The 17,833-nt window shown below is 46.1% G+C and overlaps 1 protein-coding gene across 1 annotated transcript in view; it reads right to left on the bottom strand.

Annotated features, from left to right (window-relative positions):
- The window catches only part of LOC140371636 (phosphatidylinositol-binding clathrin assembly protein), a 100,751-nt gene that overhangs the window by 72,134 nt on the left and 10,784 nt on the right, over window positions 1–17,833 (bottom strand). Inside the window, exon 2 of the mRNA XM_072458814.1 lies at window positions 2,266–2,408. Coding sequence (XP_072314915.1) covers window positions 2,266–2,408 — 143 coding nt within the window. The remainder of the gene's footprint in view (window positions 1–2,265; window positions 2,409–17,833) is intronic.

Here is a 17,833-nt window from a genome sequence, read left to right as displayed (position 1 = left end):
AGTTCATTTTTTGGAGCTGTGAACTTAGTTCAAAATGTTGAATTATGAACTATGAACTGAACTAGTTCATGTAGAAAGTGAACTTTCCCAACACTGTTTACACCTGTTCACCATGTTCTAATCTGTGATTATTTTAAACTGCTTTTACAGATGAAATGTCTGTTCTTGGTCTTGGATTTTATCAAATACATTTCACCCAAAAATGAGACTTATATATGTACATTTTCTTCTCTATTATGCATTTTTTGGCCGATGCGACTCCGGAAAATACGGCAGTCATGGATTTATGAGAGACACACAGCGCTCGATGCTAACGCTATCCATCACTCGCCTTCAGCTAGTCGGGGGAAGTTTTCAGAATTCAGCAATCTCACGTCAGCCCTCCAACACGTCGCACGATGAATAATCCAGAGGGTTCGCGCTGGAACAAACCTATCGACCGCGCCTACGACAGGCCGAAGCCTCGCGGGGTCGTCGTCGAGGCCGTAACCGACCTCTCTCCTGACCGCCCGGAGCTCCGACCCCAAGGACCGGACGGGCGCTGACTAATGCATGAACTATCGACGGCGGTGGGGTAAAAAAAAAAAAACGATCGATCGGCGCGTCGCTTTGTCGCCTCGGAAACTGAACCGCGTGCGTCGTAGGAGACGATCGAGCGAGCGAAAGGTTTACAAAAGACGTGGAAAATCTACGCCTGAATACCATCGTGTCAAGAGCGGGCGGAGACGACGGAGACGGCGCCGGGAATCGCAACGCATGGAAGCGCTGACGGTCATCGAAACCAACAGTTATCCAAGTTTATCGGCGTTTCAGAGATCGTGGATCGGTCGGATTGACCAACGAGACATTTACGGGACGGACAACGCTCCAGATCCACGGAAAAGTGACTAAACGGACCGTCGAGAGTCACATTAACTAAGATACAAATGTGTTTCTGCTTCGATTTGTATTCTAAAAACATGCAAGAAAAGGCGTGTCATTATCCAACCAAAATATTTAGAAAAAGAATAAAAATGTGTGATATTCTAGAAGCCACATTTTGACCTTTATTTGGTTCAAAATGTGTTTAAAACGTCTCAATGTTCAATAGAAATAATCCTGACTCGTCAACGACTGAAATGATCGTTAGCTTCAGATTTCTTAGCCGTGAAATGCCCGTAATTGAACTCTCTCTCTCCTTTATCTCTCTCTCTCCTTCCTTCATCCCCTCCGTCCTTCATCCCTCTCTCCTTCCTTCATCCCCTCCGTCCTTCATCCCCCTCTCCTTCCTTCATCCCCTCCGTCCTTCATCCCTCTCTCCTTCCTTCATCTCTCTCTCCCTCTCCTTTATCTCTCTATTTCTCTCCTTTCTCTATCTCTCCGTCCTTCATCCCTCTCTCCTTCCTTCATCCCTCTCTCCCTCCTTCATCCCTCTCTCCCTCCTTCATCCCTCTCTCCTTCCTTCATCCCTCTCTCCCTCCTTCATCCCTCTCTCCCTCCTTCATCCCTCTCTCCTTCCTTCATCCCTCTCTCCCTCCTTCATCCCTCTCTCCCTCCTTCATCCCTCTCTCCGTCCTTCATCCCTCTCTCCGTCCTTCATCCCTCTCTCCGTCCTTCATCCCTCTCTCCGTCCTTCATCCCTCTCTCCATCCTTCATCCCTCTCTCCTTCCTTCCTTCCTCTCTCCTTCCTTCCTTCCTTCCTTCCTCCCTCTCTCCCTCTCCTTTATCTCTATTTCTCTCCTTTCTCTATCTCTCCTTCCTTCCTCTCTCTCCTTCCTTCCTCCCTCTCTCCTTCCTTCCTCCCTCTCTCCTTCCTTCCTCCCTCTCTCCCTCTCCTTTATCCCTCTATTTCTCTCCTTTCTCTATCTCTCCTTCCTTCATCCCTCTCTCCTTCCTTCCTCTATCTTTTCTCCTTCCCCTCTCTCTCGCTCTCTCTCTTTCCTTCCTTCCTCTCTCCTTTCCTTCCTTCCTCTCTCCTTTCCTCCCTCTCGCTCCTTCCTCTCTCTCTCTCTCCTTTCCTCCCTCTCTCTCCTTTCCTCCCTCTCGCTCCTTCCTCTCTCTCGCTCCTTCCTCTCTCTCTCTCTCCTTTCCTCCCTCTCTCTCTCCTTTCCTCCCTCTCTCCCTCCTTTCCTCCCTCTCTCTCTCCTTTCCTCCCTCTCTCTCCCTCTCTCTCCCTCTCTCTATCGCGGAGACGACAAACACGACGTCGGGAATCGTAACGCATCAAAACACCGACGGTCAAAGCAGGAGAGACCGCGTGTGGAAAAAGGGCGTGGCGTCCGTACCTCGTTGCCGTACATCATGAGGTGGTGCGTGGTGATCAGGGCCTTGAACACCACCACCCAGCTGGAGTTGGCGGTGCGCTCGAACAGCGTGTCGGCGAGCTGCGGGACGCTCACGTTCATCTCGTTGGTGCAGTGGATCAGATCTGTGGGAACGAGAGCAGAGTGAGGCTTTTTCTTTAGCAGCGACGTGGGATTCGTCTCACGGGATTTGTCTGTACGACGCCGTCCTCCGCTTGGCCTTTGGATCCTTGACCCGAGACAAACCAGAGACGATGAAGAACATGGACACGAGCAGGACGACAGAAGCCATGTTTCCTTCTTCCACTTCCTCTTCCCTCATCACTCCTTCCTCTTCCCTCATCACTCCTTCCTCTTCCCTCATCACTCCTTCCTCTTCCTTCATCACTCCTTCCTCTTCCCTCATCACTCCTTCCTCTTTCCTCATCACCCCTTCCTCTTTCCTCATCACCCCTTCCTCTTCCCTCATCACCCCTTCCTCTTTCCTCATCACTCCTTCCTCTTTCCTCATCACTCCTTCCTCTTCCCTCATCACTCCTTCCTCTTCCCTCATCACTCCTTCCTTCCTAGCCCTCCTCATCACTCCTTCCTTCCTAGCCCTCCTTCCTCTCCCTCCTTCCTAGCCCTCCTTCCTAGCCCTCCTTCCTAGCCCTCCTTCCTAGCCCTCCTTCCTCTCCCTCTCCCTCCTTCCTCTCCCTCCTTCCTCTCCCTCCTTCCTCTCCCTCCTTCCTCTCCCTCCTTCCTCTCCCTCCTTCCTCTCCCTCCTTCCTCTCCCTCCTTCCTCTCCCTCAGGACAAAGTTCGATACAGTTCAGACGTCGTTCACGTTTTGACGTAAGAACTTGAACTTTGTGACTTGCCGGAGCAGAGTCTGAGCTCCCGGAGGACTGACGACAAGAACTTTCCTCTGCAACACGAGACAAAACCTGAACACTTTTCATCCTCTTTTCTTATCTCGCAGTCAAAAGAGTCGTCAAAGGTTGAACTCGTTCACCCACCCGAAAGTCAGAAGTTCAACTAAGTAACAACAGTTGAAATCAAATTCAGACTTTTTAAACACAGGTTTGAACAAATAAATGTTGAAATATGGCGACTGACGGCTTCTAGACTGAGAATATTTATGAATAAAGAGTAGTATGGATCAAACCAAACTCAGAAAGATTGCTTTGACGATGTGACACAAAAACAACAAAACTGTGAAAATTAAAAGTTTAAAAATATACACAAACAATGACAAATCAAATCTTGCATTAAAAACAGAATTTGACTGAACATGAAGACAAAATGCACAGAATGAAAGGTATGATCTGGATTACTTTTGTCACTGGTTTATAAGGTTTGTGTGGGCTGAAGAGGCTTTACAAATGCGACGCATCGACTCCTCGGGAAAGAAACCGCCAGCGCGTGATCGACGAGCGAATGAATAATGGATCATGAAGAAAAACCCTGGAATTCATGAAATATTTAACCGCTTTTCTGACGCGTGACGAACATGCAATCGGATCATCGTTCGGTGTTGGTTTTGAGTGAGTACGGAAGCCGCCGCACACGTGTTCGCGCTATCCCAGCATGCACCACGGCGGGCATCGAAAACCAACAGTTATCGAAGTTTATCGGCGTTTCAGAGATCGTGGATCGTCGGATTGACAAACGAGACATTCACGGGACGGACAACGCTCCAGATCCACGGAAAAGTGACTAAACGGACCGTCGAGAGTCACATTAACTAAGATACAAATGTGTTTCTGCTTCGATTTTTGTATTTTCATTCGATTGTGGGCTCATAACGATGCATTTAAGATTGTGTTTAGCGATTCTAATAATTGTGAGAAGTTTGCAGAGACGATCACAAATACTTCTCAGAAACTTCTGTGAAATCACAAATTAAAAGCTAAATGTGGGCGCAAGAGCTACAGCAAACGCTTTAATACTCATCACTTCATGGACTTTTTCTTTTTTAGATGTTTAGATAACGTTTCTTTTTTTTAAATAATTGTAAATGTATTTATTTCGATTTGTTCTTTTTATTGAGTTTTTTTTTGCAAAACAGATTCTAAAACACGCAAGCAAAGGCGTGTCATTATCGAATCAAAATAATAAAGAAAAAGGATTAAAAAAAAAAGTCACCACATTTCGACCTTTATTGGTTCAAAATGTGTTTAAAACGTCTCACTGTTCAATAGAAATAATCCTTTGACTCGTCGACGACTGAAATGATCGTTAGCTTCAGATCTCGTAGCCGTGAAGCACCTTTAATTAAAGAAACGCTCGCACTGTGAACATTCCAGGCAGAAACTCCTCCTGAAACGTTACAAATTGCACTTTTAACTGGGAAGGAAACTGTACTTAATCCCCACATGAGCGACAGTACTTGGTGTTATTGTACCCGGTGTGATTCCGCCGTGTTGTGCCTGAGAAATGTTCACACTTTCAGACTATTTGCTCCATTTGCTCCTTGAAAAACAGACCAAACTGAAATGTTTTGGGGCCTTTTTCTGCGCCGTCTTAAATCGACTGGAGCGGGTTTCGTACGACTTTAGGAGCGAGCGACGCATACTTTCAAGAAATGTGCTTTTCACAAACGGCACAACGCGCTCGCGGCCATTTTCACACTTCAGCTCGCGACATGCACCGCTTTAATAATGATGCCGCTGCCTAAACCACTAGGCCACCGCGCAGCACAACGCTCATACATTTGTCATCGAGATTCAACGTTTTAGTCTAAATAAGTGTGTTTTTCTTCATTTTGGATGCTTTTATTGCACTGAAGATGTTTAAAATACACAGTCCTTGCCGTGAATGGCTTGCATTGCCACAAACCTGACTCGTACTTGTCCCGGAGGAGCCTCCTCCTGCGTCTTGTTTCTATGATAACGTTGTTCTTTTGGCTGTAATATTCCCCGTCCATCAGCGTGGTGAAGGATATGTTTTATGGAATGGTTTTAACTTCATATTTCCAGTGGAATCACGCAACAGACTTCTTCCAGACACATTTATTATGACTTCAGAAGACATTTCAGCACGTCGTAAATAATGTGCGATTCCCTGTAGATCCCGACGTCGCTCCAGACTTTGAGTGGCAGAACGAGTGCAGACGCCATCCACAGCACAACGTCTTGTTTCGTCTTTTGTTTCGTCTTTTGTTTCCGTCACGCATTTCTTTGCCGCCGATTGGAGCTGTAAGTGTGAATCCGGAAGAGTCAAACGGGTTCATCGTGTTCGAGTCCCACGGGCCATCGCAGATCGTTTCGCGCGCAACAACGGCAACGAGCGAGCGAAAACCCCGGGAAGGAGGAGCGCGTTTCAGAGTCGCCTCCGTCCACAGATCTACAACATCGGTGACATTTACCGAGCGTTCGCCAAATGCCACGATGAGTATTTATCATATTTCTCTCACTTTGGATGTGGAACAGGCAGTTTGCCGACTTTGTAAATGAGCTGGAGAAGCTGGCATGGAATCAAACCAGACAGTTTTGGGTCAAACCCAGGACGAAGAACAAGAACCGACCGACAGAAAAACCTACAAGCTTCAGCAGAACAATCCTCGGCTCAAACACTTCCATATCTCTTACAGATTTCTCCCCCCCCCCCCCCCCCCCCCTCGCCCCCGCGGCTTGTTCTTTGTTCTTTTGCCAGCGGCACGTCGGGAGCCCCGTCTCACCTGGCAACTACAGAAAGGCCGCTCATTACATTACACCGAGCCGCGTCGGAGAAGGTCCCACCGGGCGGCGCTACCCGCATCGTCGGGGCTATTCATGGCGCGGTGAGAGCGAGCGAGCGAGTCGTCTTTAACAAACGGAGGTAAACAGCTTGTGAGGGACCGTTTGAGGAAGTGCCTTTGAGATGAGATGCGCAGAGTTAGAGGAATCAAGGCCATGCCAAGGAGAGAAACGAAAACATGTACAACACAAGCACACGTCAGCGTCCTCGTTTTAGGGCCGAACTCCGCTCCGAACGCGCAGATATACGGGGCAACGACGGATTGTCAGTTCATAGTTCTGCACATTTACAGCGTCGGTCTCTAAAGTCTCTCGCCGAACGCCGTGGAGAGGAGGAACGTCACGTGGGACATTTAGAGCCGATTGGTGGCAGCGTCCCAACAGCGAGACAAGCAGAGAACGCCAGCGCAGACGTCTTTCCCCGTCCTCGAATACACAAAGCTCTTCTGCGGGCGAAGTAGTCGGTCAATCTGCTCACACGGGCCAGAGTCAGTCCATCGGCGTCGCCATGTTCGTTCAGGTTCGTCCCTTTGACTTACGCCCAAACCACGATGCGACTGCGGCGGCCCAAGCCCAAAAATAAGCTAAACCTTATTCTTGGCCTTGGATACAGACTCGGACCCATATAAGAGTCTGTTCACCTCGACTCAAACAGAACCGCGCAATAGGATTTGTTTATTACCGTGTGAAACAGATGAATTCTTCAGTCATTTATCATTTGGAGCAAAATCAGACTCTCGCTTCAAATGGACACCGTTTTGTGCTCCGCTCATTATTCTGCACCGTTTTTCCGTCCCGTGATATCCTCCTTTCTTCCTCGTGAGCGGTTGTTTGCTTTGCCACAGCCGGACCGCAATTGCGTCCGCCTGAACTCCGGCGATGACACCAGAGCCTCGCGCCATCGTACTTCAGAAGCGCGTCTCCTCATTTGTACCACAATGGAGGAAATTGCAGTGCCGTTTTTATATATTCATCGCCACGGCCAATCCGTCTCGCCTTCATCGGATAATTACTTCTCCGTCACATCTTGTTTATCTCGTTTGTCCGCCGCTGATTGGCACACAGTCGCCGGCGGTGCGATTGTCGCGCTCTCAGCCTCGGCTCATGTTTTTTTATTAGCCGCGGAATGGTCGGTTTGTGGAGGCGAAGGGAGCTGTGGCTGATGAGGTCCGCGGGGACGAGCGGCGAGAGGTCGACGGCGAGCGCGGGGCCGGAGCGTGCGGCAATTAACTGAAACAGAAATAGAATCGAGGTCCGATAGCTTCCAATCGTCTCGGCTTGGGTCATTTTATCGCACCGATTCTCAGTGGTTTTGTGGTTTTGGAGGAGAATTCACACTTTGGTGAAGAAATTTGGTTATTCAGGGACCTTTTTGTAAGTCTTTGAAGATTAGATGATGAACCAATCAACAAATGTATCACAGTATTTCTTAACCGCTTATAATTGTTTGGTTTTATCCACATTTTCTTCAATTTTGTCTATCATCTGATTTAAAAGAAAATGACCTGGGAATGTAGAATATAAAAAATAAAGCCTAGCCCACTTATTTTCAGTCAGATCAATCTTTCATGAAGGAATCAGGGTCAATAAAAATACACTCTAATCGTGTTTTACTTTATTACAAGTTCCTACATCTCATTAGCATCAGATTTGAAAAAGGAATCGTTAAAAACCCAACAAATGGCTCAAACCCGTGTCTCACAGCAGCAGCTTTACTCGTCCTACACAGATAAATGTAATGTTCCTCTGAGCAGAGCTGGTCTCCACTTATAATCAGAGTAAATCAGACATCAGAGGGCCAAACTACAGAGTCTCAGCTTCACAAAGAGTCGGGCCAATTATTTATGCTCCAAACGGTTCAGGAACAGCTTCAGTTTGAGTCGTGGCTCATTTTCGATTGCGCGTTTTGGGGAAAAATAGGCCGGAATGGGGAAAAACAAAGGTGGTTAAGTGACATTTTTACAGAAGTGGAGGAGGAATTCAAGTCACGGCAAGTTAGAAAACAACCTGCTGTTCCCGTTTTATCGACACTTTATTGTACTTTATCACGAGTTTGTGCTGTACCTTCCAGTAAGTACAGTAGAGACTATAGTAGGACAGAAGCTTAAGACATTCTACTCTTCACAACAGAATCCAACCTATTAAGAGCAGGTTACTAAATGATCTTTGAGCGTAGCTTTTGTTTGACTGTATCTGAAAGCAAGGTTTACTGGAATGACCGCCGTTGACAATTACTTAAAAAAAGGGTCTAATTACCCAACAGCAGCAGTTAAACACTCTCCTCCGCTCACTCGTCACGCAGCCTTTTTACATTTGATCAAAAGCATTACCTCCGCTATTAAAAGTTTCCCCACTGTTTCAGACTTGCAAAATGAATAATCTCTCCCATCCCGGGGTTCAGACTTGTTGCTTTGAAATGGCTTCAACTCGCAGCTAGCATCCAGTCAGACACCCGCGCGCACGGTCGCTAACAATCGCCCGAAATCTCCCTCCATTCACGCGCCGCAGCTTCCCTCCCGTGTAATCTTCCAATCCAACCCATTTAGGAGCCATTAGAAAGCCGCGCGACGCTTTTATGAGAGAAATAAAAGCATTTCGACAATACCTAAAGTGAAATAGGCTTGAAACGCACAAACGCGCCGTCGTATCCTTTTGTCGCAGAAATACGGCCCGGCGTTTCCCAGTCACTTTAAACGAGAGCCTTTCCAGATTGTCGGACAGAAGTGAAGTAGTGTGCAATCGTGACGTAAGCGGACACATGGGGCGCTGTTTAAGCGGAAGACGGGAGTGAAAGACATCGTGGGAGTTGAAGGCTCCGTTTCCATTTCATTATGAACGCGCCACTCAAGCCGAAAATACCACGAAAGGCCGTTGGACACCGACCCGTCTCCAGATCAAGTCCGCGGACGTTTGAAAAAGCGGAAAAGCTCCTTCAAATGTTCTAGACACTGCGTTGTGTTGTGTCCATTTGTAAATTGTCAAAAAAACGACTGAACCACATGTTGAGATCAGAGCTGCAACTGGTGATTATTTAGCGCATCGATTAGTCTGAGGGTTTTTCTTTCACTCGCGGAGGTGTTAAGAATGCGGAAGGCCCGTGAATTTTTTTATATTTCAATTTTTATTCAATTGTTCTCAGATGAAGCTGAACTGAAGCCGTACGTATATGTTGTGTTTTTATCAAAATCCCAAAATTTACACATTTACCACATTATTTTTGTGATATTTGAAGAAGACAAGAGGTTCTGGGCTTTGATCCTTCAAACATTTGTGGACATTTCCCTCTGCTCTTCCTCGTCCAGACGCCCTCTGCACTGGACACACCCCCTCTGCACCGGACACGCCCCCTCTGCACCGGACACGCCCCCAAAGCGTTCAAGAGCGCGGCCTTGATTCTAAAATATAACATCCGGACAGTTGGAAACGAGGCTCCTTAAAACAGTCTGCAACGAGGCTAACGTTTATTAGCATAGCCACTAGTATTAGCCAGCCGAGTAGCCAGAAAAGAAGGGTTGCGTGTCACGTGAATAGTCGGGTGATTATTTGACGACTGAATTTGACCTAATCCATTTCTATACTGGTTTAGTTGTGATTAATCGAACCCGCCGCCGCCGCCGCCTGTGGCGTTCAGCGGGGCTTTCATGGAGGTCAAGTGCCCCTGTGCGCCGATTTCTTCTCTGACCGTGGAATCTCAGTGATGTGAACCCGGAGGAGCTCAATACAGGAAACACTAGAATTTACAACATTTTTTTTTTATTTCAGTGGTTTTCACTTATATCTGATCAATTATCACCGGGATTTCAGACAAATTCATCAAAAGTCGCCAAATTAAGGAACTTCAAATGCTTTGGCCGTTCTGCTCCTAGATTATTTTCCTTAATATTGTTCCAGTTACACCTATATCCGATTATGGGAATGTTGTGGTTTTCTTTCTGAGGCTGTGACTTCAGGGTTAGCGGCGTACGAGCCAAGTTCATCTTCAATGAAACAAAATCTAAAAACTACTACTTGGCATTTTCGAGTAATAAAAACTCCTGCATTTGGGGTAAAAAGATGCAGGACGGAGAAGTCAAACGTCACACTTCACTTCAGCACGTTTCGGTTTCCGTGTAGATCCCGATTTTCACTCGTCAATCAAAGTCTAATCGACCTAATGCTCTGCTGGTTTCGGCCAAAGAATCTGGCAACACGAGGAGTCTTTCTGTCCACGTCTCGTCATATCTTAAGCAACATTAGTGAAATAATGCAAATAAATTACCAATAAGTAATATATAAGTAATTCACGAATAAGTGAACAGCGAATTGAACTGGGCTTTGTCGAGTTTTTGAGCCTTTCTTGTACCGTTTTTAGCACCGACGTGTCACTGCGCGGGGCCCGATCCCACACGGCTCAAACGGAGTAAAGCAAAGGACCGACCGGAGCGACAAACGGGGGGAAAAAAGAAAGCAAAGAAGAAAAAAGCAGCTTGTTAGCCGTTTGGAATACGGTGGAAGCGATAATCGGGCTTATCATCACGGCCGAGAGCTCGTCGAGATCAGAGCAGGTTCAACAGGTTTGGCTCCGAGTCGACGGATCGTCCCGGCAACGGCATTCCCCGCGTTCGCTCAACCTTTCGCCGAAACGCAGCACGCGTTCGGCAACTCGCGCACGAACCTCCGAACGTACGAGCACGAGCGACGCGTTCACAATAAAGCAGAAATAACCTTCACATTATAGCGTTCTGCTACTTAAACTGCACTTAGGTCCATTTGCAACAGGGTTTGAAAAGCAGTTATGTACAGAAACGACTTGGCTTTTTCCCTTTTCGCACATTTTAAAAAGCTCGACGACAATTTGAGAGAAGAGCGATCGACCCCACGTTTACAACGCTTCGCTTGACGGCGGAGGGAATCTTTCTTGACAGATAAAACCTAACTTATACCTGTGTTGTACTTCGTAATCGTGAGGCCGAGCTCGCCAATCAACGTGCTTCACAGAGAAAGGGATGACACAAATGTCACAGATGATCGAGGAAACAGACATCAGGCAAATGGAAGAACTGACATTCAGACTTGGCACTAACGTGGCATTTTGGATTAATTCGTTTTTACGTTTTACTGGACATGGTTTTTCATTGTATTTACAGATATTTATACCACGAATTTTACTTTTTGTGAAGTTTCAATATAATTTTGAGGCTAGAAAATAACAATTTCTCTCGCCTTTTGAATAGAGAAGAAAACAACAGGACATTTCTACCTTGGAAATTCAAAACTGTTGCGAATCTTTCGCCATAAAGACTTAACCATTGAACATCCTTGTTTTTTTTTATTTTGAAATATTGAACATTCAGGGCATTTTAAAGCGTCTATATCTCTGAACATTCCAGAACATGTGGATTAGAACGTTCCAGAACACGTGGATTAGAACGTTCCAGAACACGTGGAATCGAACGTTCCAGAACACGTGGAATCGAACGTTCCAGAACACGTGGATTAGAACGTTCCAGAACACGTGGATTAGAACGTTCCAGAACACGTGGAATCGAACGTTCCAGAACACGTGGAATCGAACGTTCCAGAACACGTGGATTAGAACGTTCCAGAACACGTGGATTAGAACGTTCCAAAACGCGTGGATTAGAACGTTCCAGAACATGTGGATTAGAACGTTTCAAAACACATGGATTTGACCCGACATTGACATTATTCCTGCGTCGACAGCTCGAGCTCTTGAGCAAAGCGCTTTTCCCTCGCTCCTCTCTCACCCTTTTGCACCTACACCCTTCCCCCCCCCGGAGTACTTTGACGCGACTCCCTTTCTTCCACGGACGACTCGCTTGTGCACAGGTAAAGCGCACGAGAAGCCGATGGCTCCGCCGGGACGAGCGCTAAAAATAACCAAAGCCAGAAGAGCACTGAATGTTCCCAAACACAAACATCACACGGGCAAAGCCGCTTCGCACCGCTAAAGCTGAAGGCGCCGAGCGAGTGCCTCACACACATTCTGCGATATCGAGTCGGCGATAAACGGGCTAAGTGCTCGTTAGTCGTTAGCGTCGTCGTAGTCATCGCAAACGGAGCTCCTTCATTCTAAAGGCTGCTCCCGTTTGTCAACTCCATCGGGTTTTCGATGGGAGCGTTAGCGTTAGCATACGAGCGTCACAGACTATGAAGGACCAGGGCCGTTTGGTGCCGGGGGGCCCCAAACGCTTCAGGGCCGGGACGCGCGCAAAACGGCCACGAAAGCGACTCGAGACCGTAAACGGTGATTTATAGGGATAGATGCAATCCTCCTGCTGAAGGTTCATCGATAATCGTGATCATTTAGGTCACAAAATAATCGTAAACACAAAAAATTAAGTTCCTTTTTCAATCTAAAGCCCAAAAACAGACCTAAATGTAAAGAACTGTTTTTATTCTGGCTGTTTTTGTCACATTTCACTTGATTTCGTCTTTCAGAAAGTTCAGTTGGGTAATGTCGGTCACACACACTGGAGGAACTGTCACACGTCGGACCAGAACGTTTAAGATTTCACGTTTCCCCCCCCACAACAATCGCAGCGCTCGCATTTGACAACGCGACGTGCCCAGTCCTGACCCAGACTAGACCACGATCCGGAGACGCTCGACCCGGAGACATTGAGGCCCGGGTCAAACGCAGAGGAAGAGCGAGTCATGCACCAAACATAATGAAAGCAAGCGAATGTTTTACGTGATCAAAAGAGCGGATTTAACGCCGTGGTTTATGTTCAGTTTCACACGGCGCACCTTTAAGACGCTCAACCAACAACAAGGAGTCCAGTTCTATTCCCGGCCTCAATTTGAAACTACGCCTTTCTTACTCGTCCGAATGGATTTACTCCGGCGCAGATTACTTTCCTCATAATGGAAGAAAACGAGGACTTGAGTGGCTCTGGTGCGGACGCAATAACATGTCCGGAGTCATAAAAGGCATGGCCACGGGCTGCGGCCAACACTTCGTGATGAATGGCTCCTTGCGCGCTCCTGCTGCTCCGGACAAAAGGATTAAATGCAGACGTTTACCGCGTACGTCAGAGTAGATACTGCACGCGATCCCTGTCCAGGTAAGACTCTGCGTTTATCCGAACATTAGCTCGTATTTGGGTCATTTCTTGCGATGGCGACGGTCATAATTCAGACCTGGATTAGGCCTAACGTAGACCTGCCGTTCACAGTAAGAATGTATGTTTCTCACTGAATGTCTGAGCACGACACATGGTTATTTGAGTTTGAGTTTATTAATATGCAAGTTAATGCCGTTCATCTTTTTTACCCTGGGTAAGAAAACATTGTTCATTTTTCATATATCTTGGATACTTTACGGACTAATTCTGCGACAGAATGTCTAAAAACACTTCTATAACGTCGTAACACTTGTCCCCAAACATCATTATGTCAGAGTGCACTTTGACCCCTGAACTTTGACCCAGGCTGCCTCCATTATCGTTTGCTAAAGATGCTAACTATGCTGAAGACTTATTTAGCGCGACGGTCAAATGTCATGAAGTATGAATTGTCAAACTGGATTCAGGAGCTTCAAAATTAGGACTTATATGTTCAAATTGCAGCTGAAGTTGGTCAATATTTAATTATTAATGAATGTGGCCCTAGTTTTTGACATTTAAAAGCATATTTTGGCACATTTCTGATGGACTGGTTAATCTTAATTTGGTCGTTTTGTCCGTATCTTCTTCCCTCTCCGCATAAAAGCTGCTTAAACTCTGCTCCTTGTGGAGCTATCTGAAAGTATTCAAACTATAGACCAGACATGCTACACTATGCTATGCTAACTTGGTCCCTCCAGTGCTTGGACATAGCCCTGTGGACGGCGGGCGGGTCTATCTAAGCACCGCAGTCTGGGAGCAGCCGCTCAAACGTGGAGATAACGCTGGACTCGCCTTGGTTTCAAAGGCCACGCCCCGTGCTGCCCGGTGGTGGAGTGGTTAAGGCACAGCACACGTATGCCGGGCTCCAAGTGCAGCCGGCCCGACTGACACTCTGCATGTCCTCCCTTCTCTCTCATCCGCCTTTCACACTGTACTTCCCTGCCCATAAAGCCCACGGGCAAGACATCTTCAAAAATAAATTAAAATAAATAAATAAAAGCTTCACCCGGAAACTCTATCTGCGTTTGAATCGATTGTGAGCCACAGTCGCAGGAAATACCAGAGCACAATGTGTCGCCTAGCACCGCCCTGCAGAGGCCTGGCCCAAACACACACTAATAAGTACTTTCCAAATTAGAAATCCACCAACATGAGGTTTTCCACGGTCAAAGCAGACATTTTAGAAGCCAGAGTTTTTATCTTCATGTCTTTTAAATATATATCTGTAATCGACTCAAACTACTCGCACCGTGCACTGCTCTAAACACATAAAAACTAATGCTGCAACCACTTTGTGAGTCGACTATCAAACACGGTAGATGTGTTTATTTCATCATTTCAATAGAAAAGTTGAATGGAAATTGACAGACCAACAATGGAGTCATGTGATTGGGTCTGAGCACCAAAGTGTTCAAACAAAGCTTTAGGTCTTTCCTTAGTTTAGCTGTTCAGTCCCTCAAATGTGTGGAGCCAAAAGAATCTGAATATCAAACGAAGGACCAGGTATGTCACGATTATTCCATGAATCAATCGTCGTGATTATTCAGGTCATGATATAATCGTAAGAACCAAAAAGTAATAATTGTGACGATTTTAGGATTTTTTTGTTCAATATACGGCACAAAAAATTGACCTTTAAATGTAAATAACCTTATTTTATCTGGTTGTTTTTGTCACATTCAACTTTATTTTGTCTTTCAGAAAGTTCAGTTTGGTAAAGCTGCTCACAAACTGGAGGAACAGTGACAAGTCGGACCACGAGAACGAAAGACAATGAAAGATTTACTGTTGTTTGGTCTCGATAATGTGAATAATCATGAATCATTTTTAAATCGTGACCTTTTCTTCACAATAATCGTAACTCTAACATTTGACATGGTGACATCTCTGATCTAAGTCTAACGCTTCTTGCAGCAACAGTTTGAATTTGAACTTTAAAAAAAAATAAAAAATAAACTGTAAAATAAATTTGACACTCTGAATATCCACTTTAAATATCATCTTTAGATTCAGCACATGAATCCTGCTGAACAGTTGAAGATGGAGCGCTTGAAGACGACTTTAGCCACACGGCGTTCCAAAAGCACTAAACAGCGTTATGTCCCAGCGGGGCCTCCGTACCTGCCTCACATACCTGCGGGGAACTCAAACTTTTCCATGACCTATAATTCTCGGAAATGTGAAATAATAATGGAGAGCCCAGTGTGGCGCCGCGACACGTGCTCTGCGTTACTCTGTTTGCACGTTGCACCATCAAGAAAATGAGTCATTATCGTGAAGTGGAGGTGCATTTTTAGCATTGTAAAACCGTCTCAATCGAAAAGCTTTCTCGTCTTACAGTTTTTCGAGATGACTTCACGGCTGGAAGCTCGACGGTCCGGTTTTTGAAAAGAATTGTGAAAACTCGCCAGGCCAAAACCCCACGCTTTTACAATACTTAACAAAAGATAAGACGTTAAAACCCTTTCAAATGCACCAGAATGTTCAAAAATCAAATCAATTACAACAATAAATGAGCAACAATTTTACATTTCCAGGTTAAAGGAGTCAGTTAGTTTGCCTTACTAAAGCAAAGGATGGAAAGAACACACATGTCGAGCCTCAAAAATGCATTCGAGCTTCACAAAACATATCATTTGTGGTCAAGTTAGTCATATATGCTCAACATTTCTGTAAGCGTTTGTCCAGTAAAACCAGAACAATCTCCAACAATCGCCGCAAAGTCCAATGTTGAATCCGTCTGAGGCTTTTACTTTGACAAAACCACCAGGATGCGTCATAGTTTGCGATATTCTGCGGTGAATCCCAGTTCCTCCCGTGAAATCGCGTCACGTTCCGCTGAAACGTTGGCCTCCGATCAGGAATTTAGAGCGCATTTGTTAACAAACTTTAAAAGGGTCTGGGAGTCTGACCGGGTCAAACGCAGAGGACGGGTCAACATAAGTGTGCCATAACTGACTAAATATCTGTTACTCGTTCGCGGAGGAAATCGTGTTGAACGCCAGCGGTCTTTGCCGTTTGAGGAATGTGTTTTTTGCGATCTGTTTCCCAGAGTTTAATCTTGCATTTCACACGCGTTCGACTGCACAGAGCGCGGGGGCCAATCGCTGACGCACAGTTCCATTCCCGTGGTCTGTATTGATGTGACTCTTTTGTGTGCGCTTCTCCACGGAGGCGTCAAGGACGGAGGTGCGTAGAGTGTGCATTGAAAGTGTACAGCTGTAGTGTAGGTGGAGGAGGTGGAGGAGGACGGCGACGTTAAACCGATGGCTAAACTCTAAGCAAACAGATTTCTATGACAAATGCAAAGTGAAAGTTTTGTCTGCTAAACCTGATTATTAACATTATTTGAGTTCGGTTAAGCCACGACTGGCCCTGAACCCGCGGATCGGATGGCTTTAGAACGGCTCTGTTAGCGGCACGTGGCTCTGCTACGCGAGCGACTAACGTCACCCAAACATAACAAATATGTTATTAATAAATTAACGCAAAGTCGTACCTGAATTATACTTTTTAATCATGAAGTTGCGTCTGAGCGATTGACAAAAATACGTTTATTAATTCCAAGCGTGTGTGTGAGGGGCGTGGCTAAAGCGAGCGTGCACAGGAACAGTTTTGCCTCACTTCTTTGACTTCTCTCAAAGCATCTACGCTGTGTTTGAACCTCTCTTTATGTCATGCTAATGCTAATGCTAATGTTAGACTCATTATGACCTGGAAAGATCAGATTGTGGCTCTTGACAAAGCGAGTGCCTTGCGGCCATAAACAGGAAACAGCTGTCGCTAACGCACTTCGCTAGCTTTGTGTTGCTAATGCTCGACGTGTAAGTTAGCGTTTCCATCAGCTGCGGTTGAATAAACCAGCTCAAAATGCATTTATTGTTTGGACATGTTATTTTGCTGCGAAAAGCCAAACCTCAGTGGACTTTATTTGTTTTGTTGCAAGACAGTGTAAGTTTGATTTTCCTCCACAGCTTTCGTTTCGATCTCGTTTAGCGGATGTTCAAGGTTTGTGTGACGTGAAAACACATTGTAGTTCAATAGTCGCACTCATAGTTTCAGAGCGGCTCGGAAAACCTCGCATACAATCACCGATCCAAGGCTGAGGCTGCGGTTCAGAGTTCTGTCGCGGCGGCTCGTCCACAATAACGTCAAGAGAAAAGTGTTACGCAAACGCCTCCGACATCCAAGTGTATGGAAACTGAATCAGGCGTGTCAAACGGACTCAAACGCTACACTGAAAGGAGTAAACTCAAAAAGCAAATGTATAACATAGACTAACGAGGGACTGAAGGGAGAGAGGGAGCATATATAACCTCCCATAGACTAACGAGGGACTGAAGGGAGAGGGAGCACATATACCCTCTCATAGACTAACGAGGGACTGAAGGGAGAGAGGGAGCATATATACACTCCTATAGACTAACGAGGGACTGAAGGGCAGCTGAAGAGAGCGGGAAAACAGGGCAGGGAGCAAAACCCGAACTGGAGCAGAACAAGAGCAGAACCAAGGAAAACACAGACAAGAACAGAAACACAGGATCATGAAAGTTGCACGTTTCTCAGCGATAAAAACGTCCATCACAAACACGGCATCGCGACGAAACAGAGATGGGTAAAAACGTGTCGTGAGTCCGAGTTCACGATCTTGTTCATTGATCATTGTTGGTCGTCACCGCGTTTGTATGGAGGGGTCCACATCCGATCGTAAAATGTGATTCAT

This window comes from Eucyclogobius newberryi, unplaced genomic scaffold (genome assembly GCF_026437365.1).
Source record: "Eucyclogobius newberryi isolate DKJ021-1_F unplaced genomic scaffold, fEucNew1.0.hap1 SCAF_22, whole genome shotgun sequence".
Taxonomy (NCBI): domain Eukaryota; kingdom Metazoa; phylum Chordata; class Actinopteri; order Gobiiformes; family Gobiidae; genus Eucyclogobius; species Eucyclogobius newberryi.
Note: the sequence above shows the minus strand (reverse complement) of the source record. Positions and strands in the feature narration are given on the sequence as shown.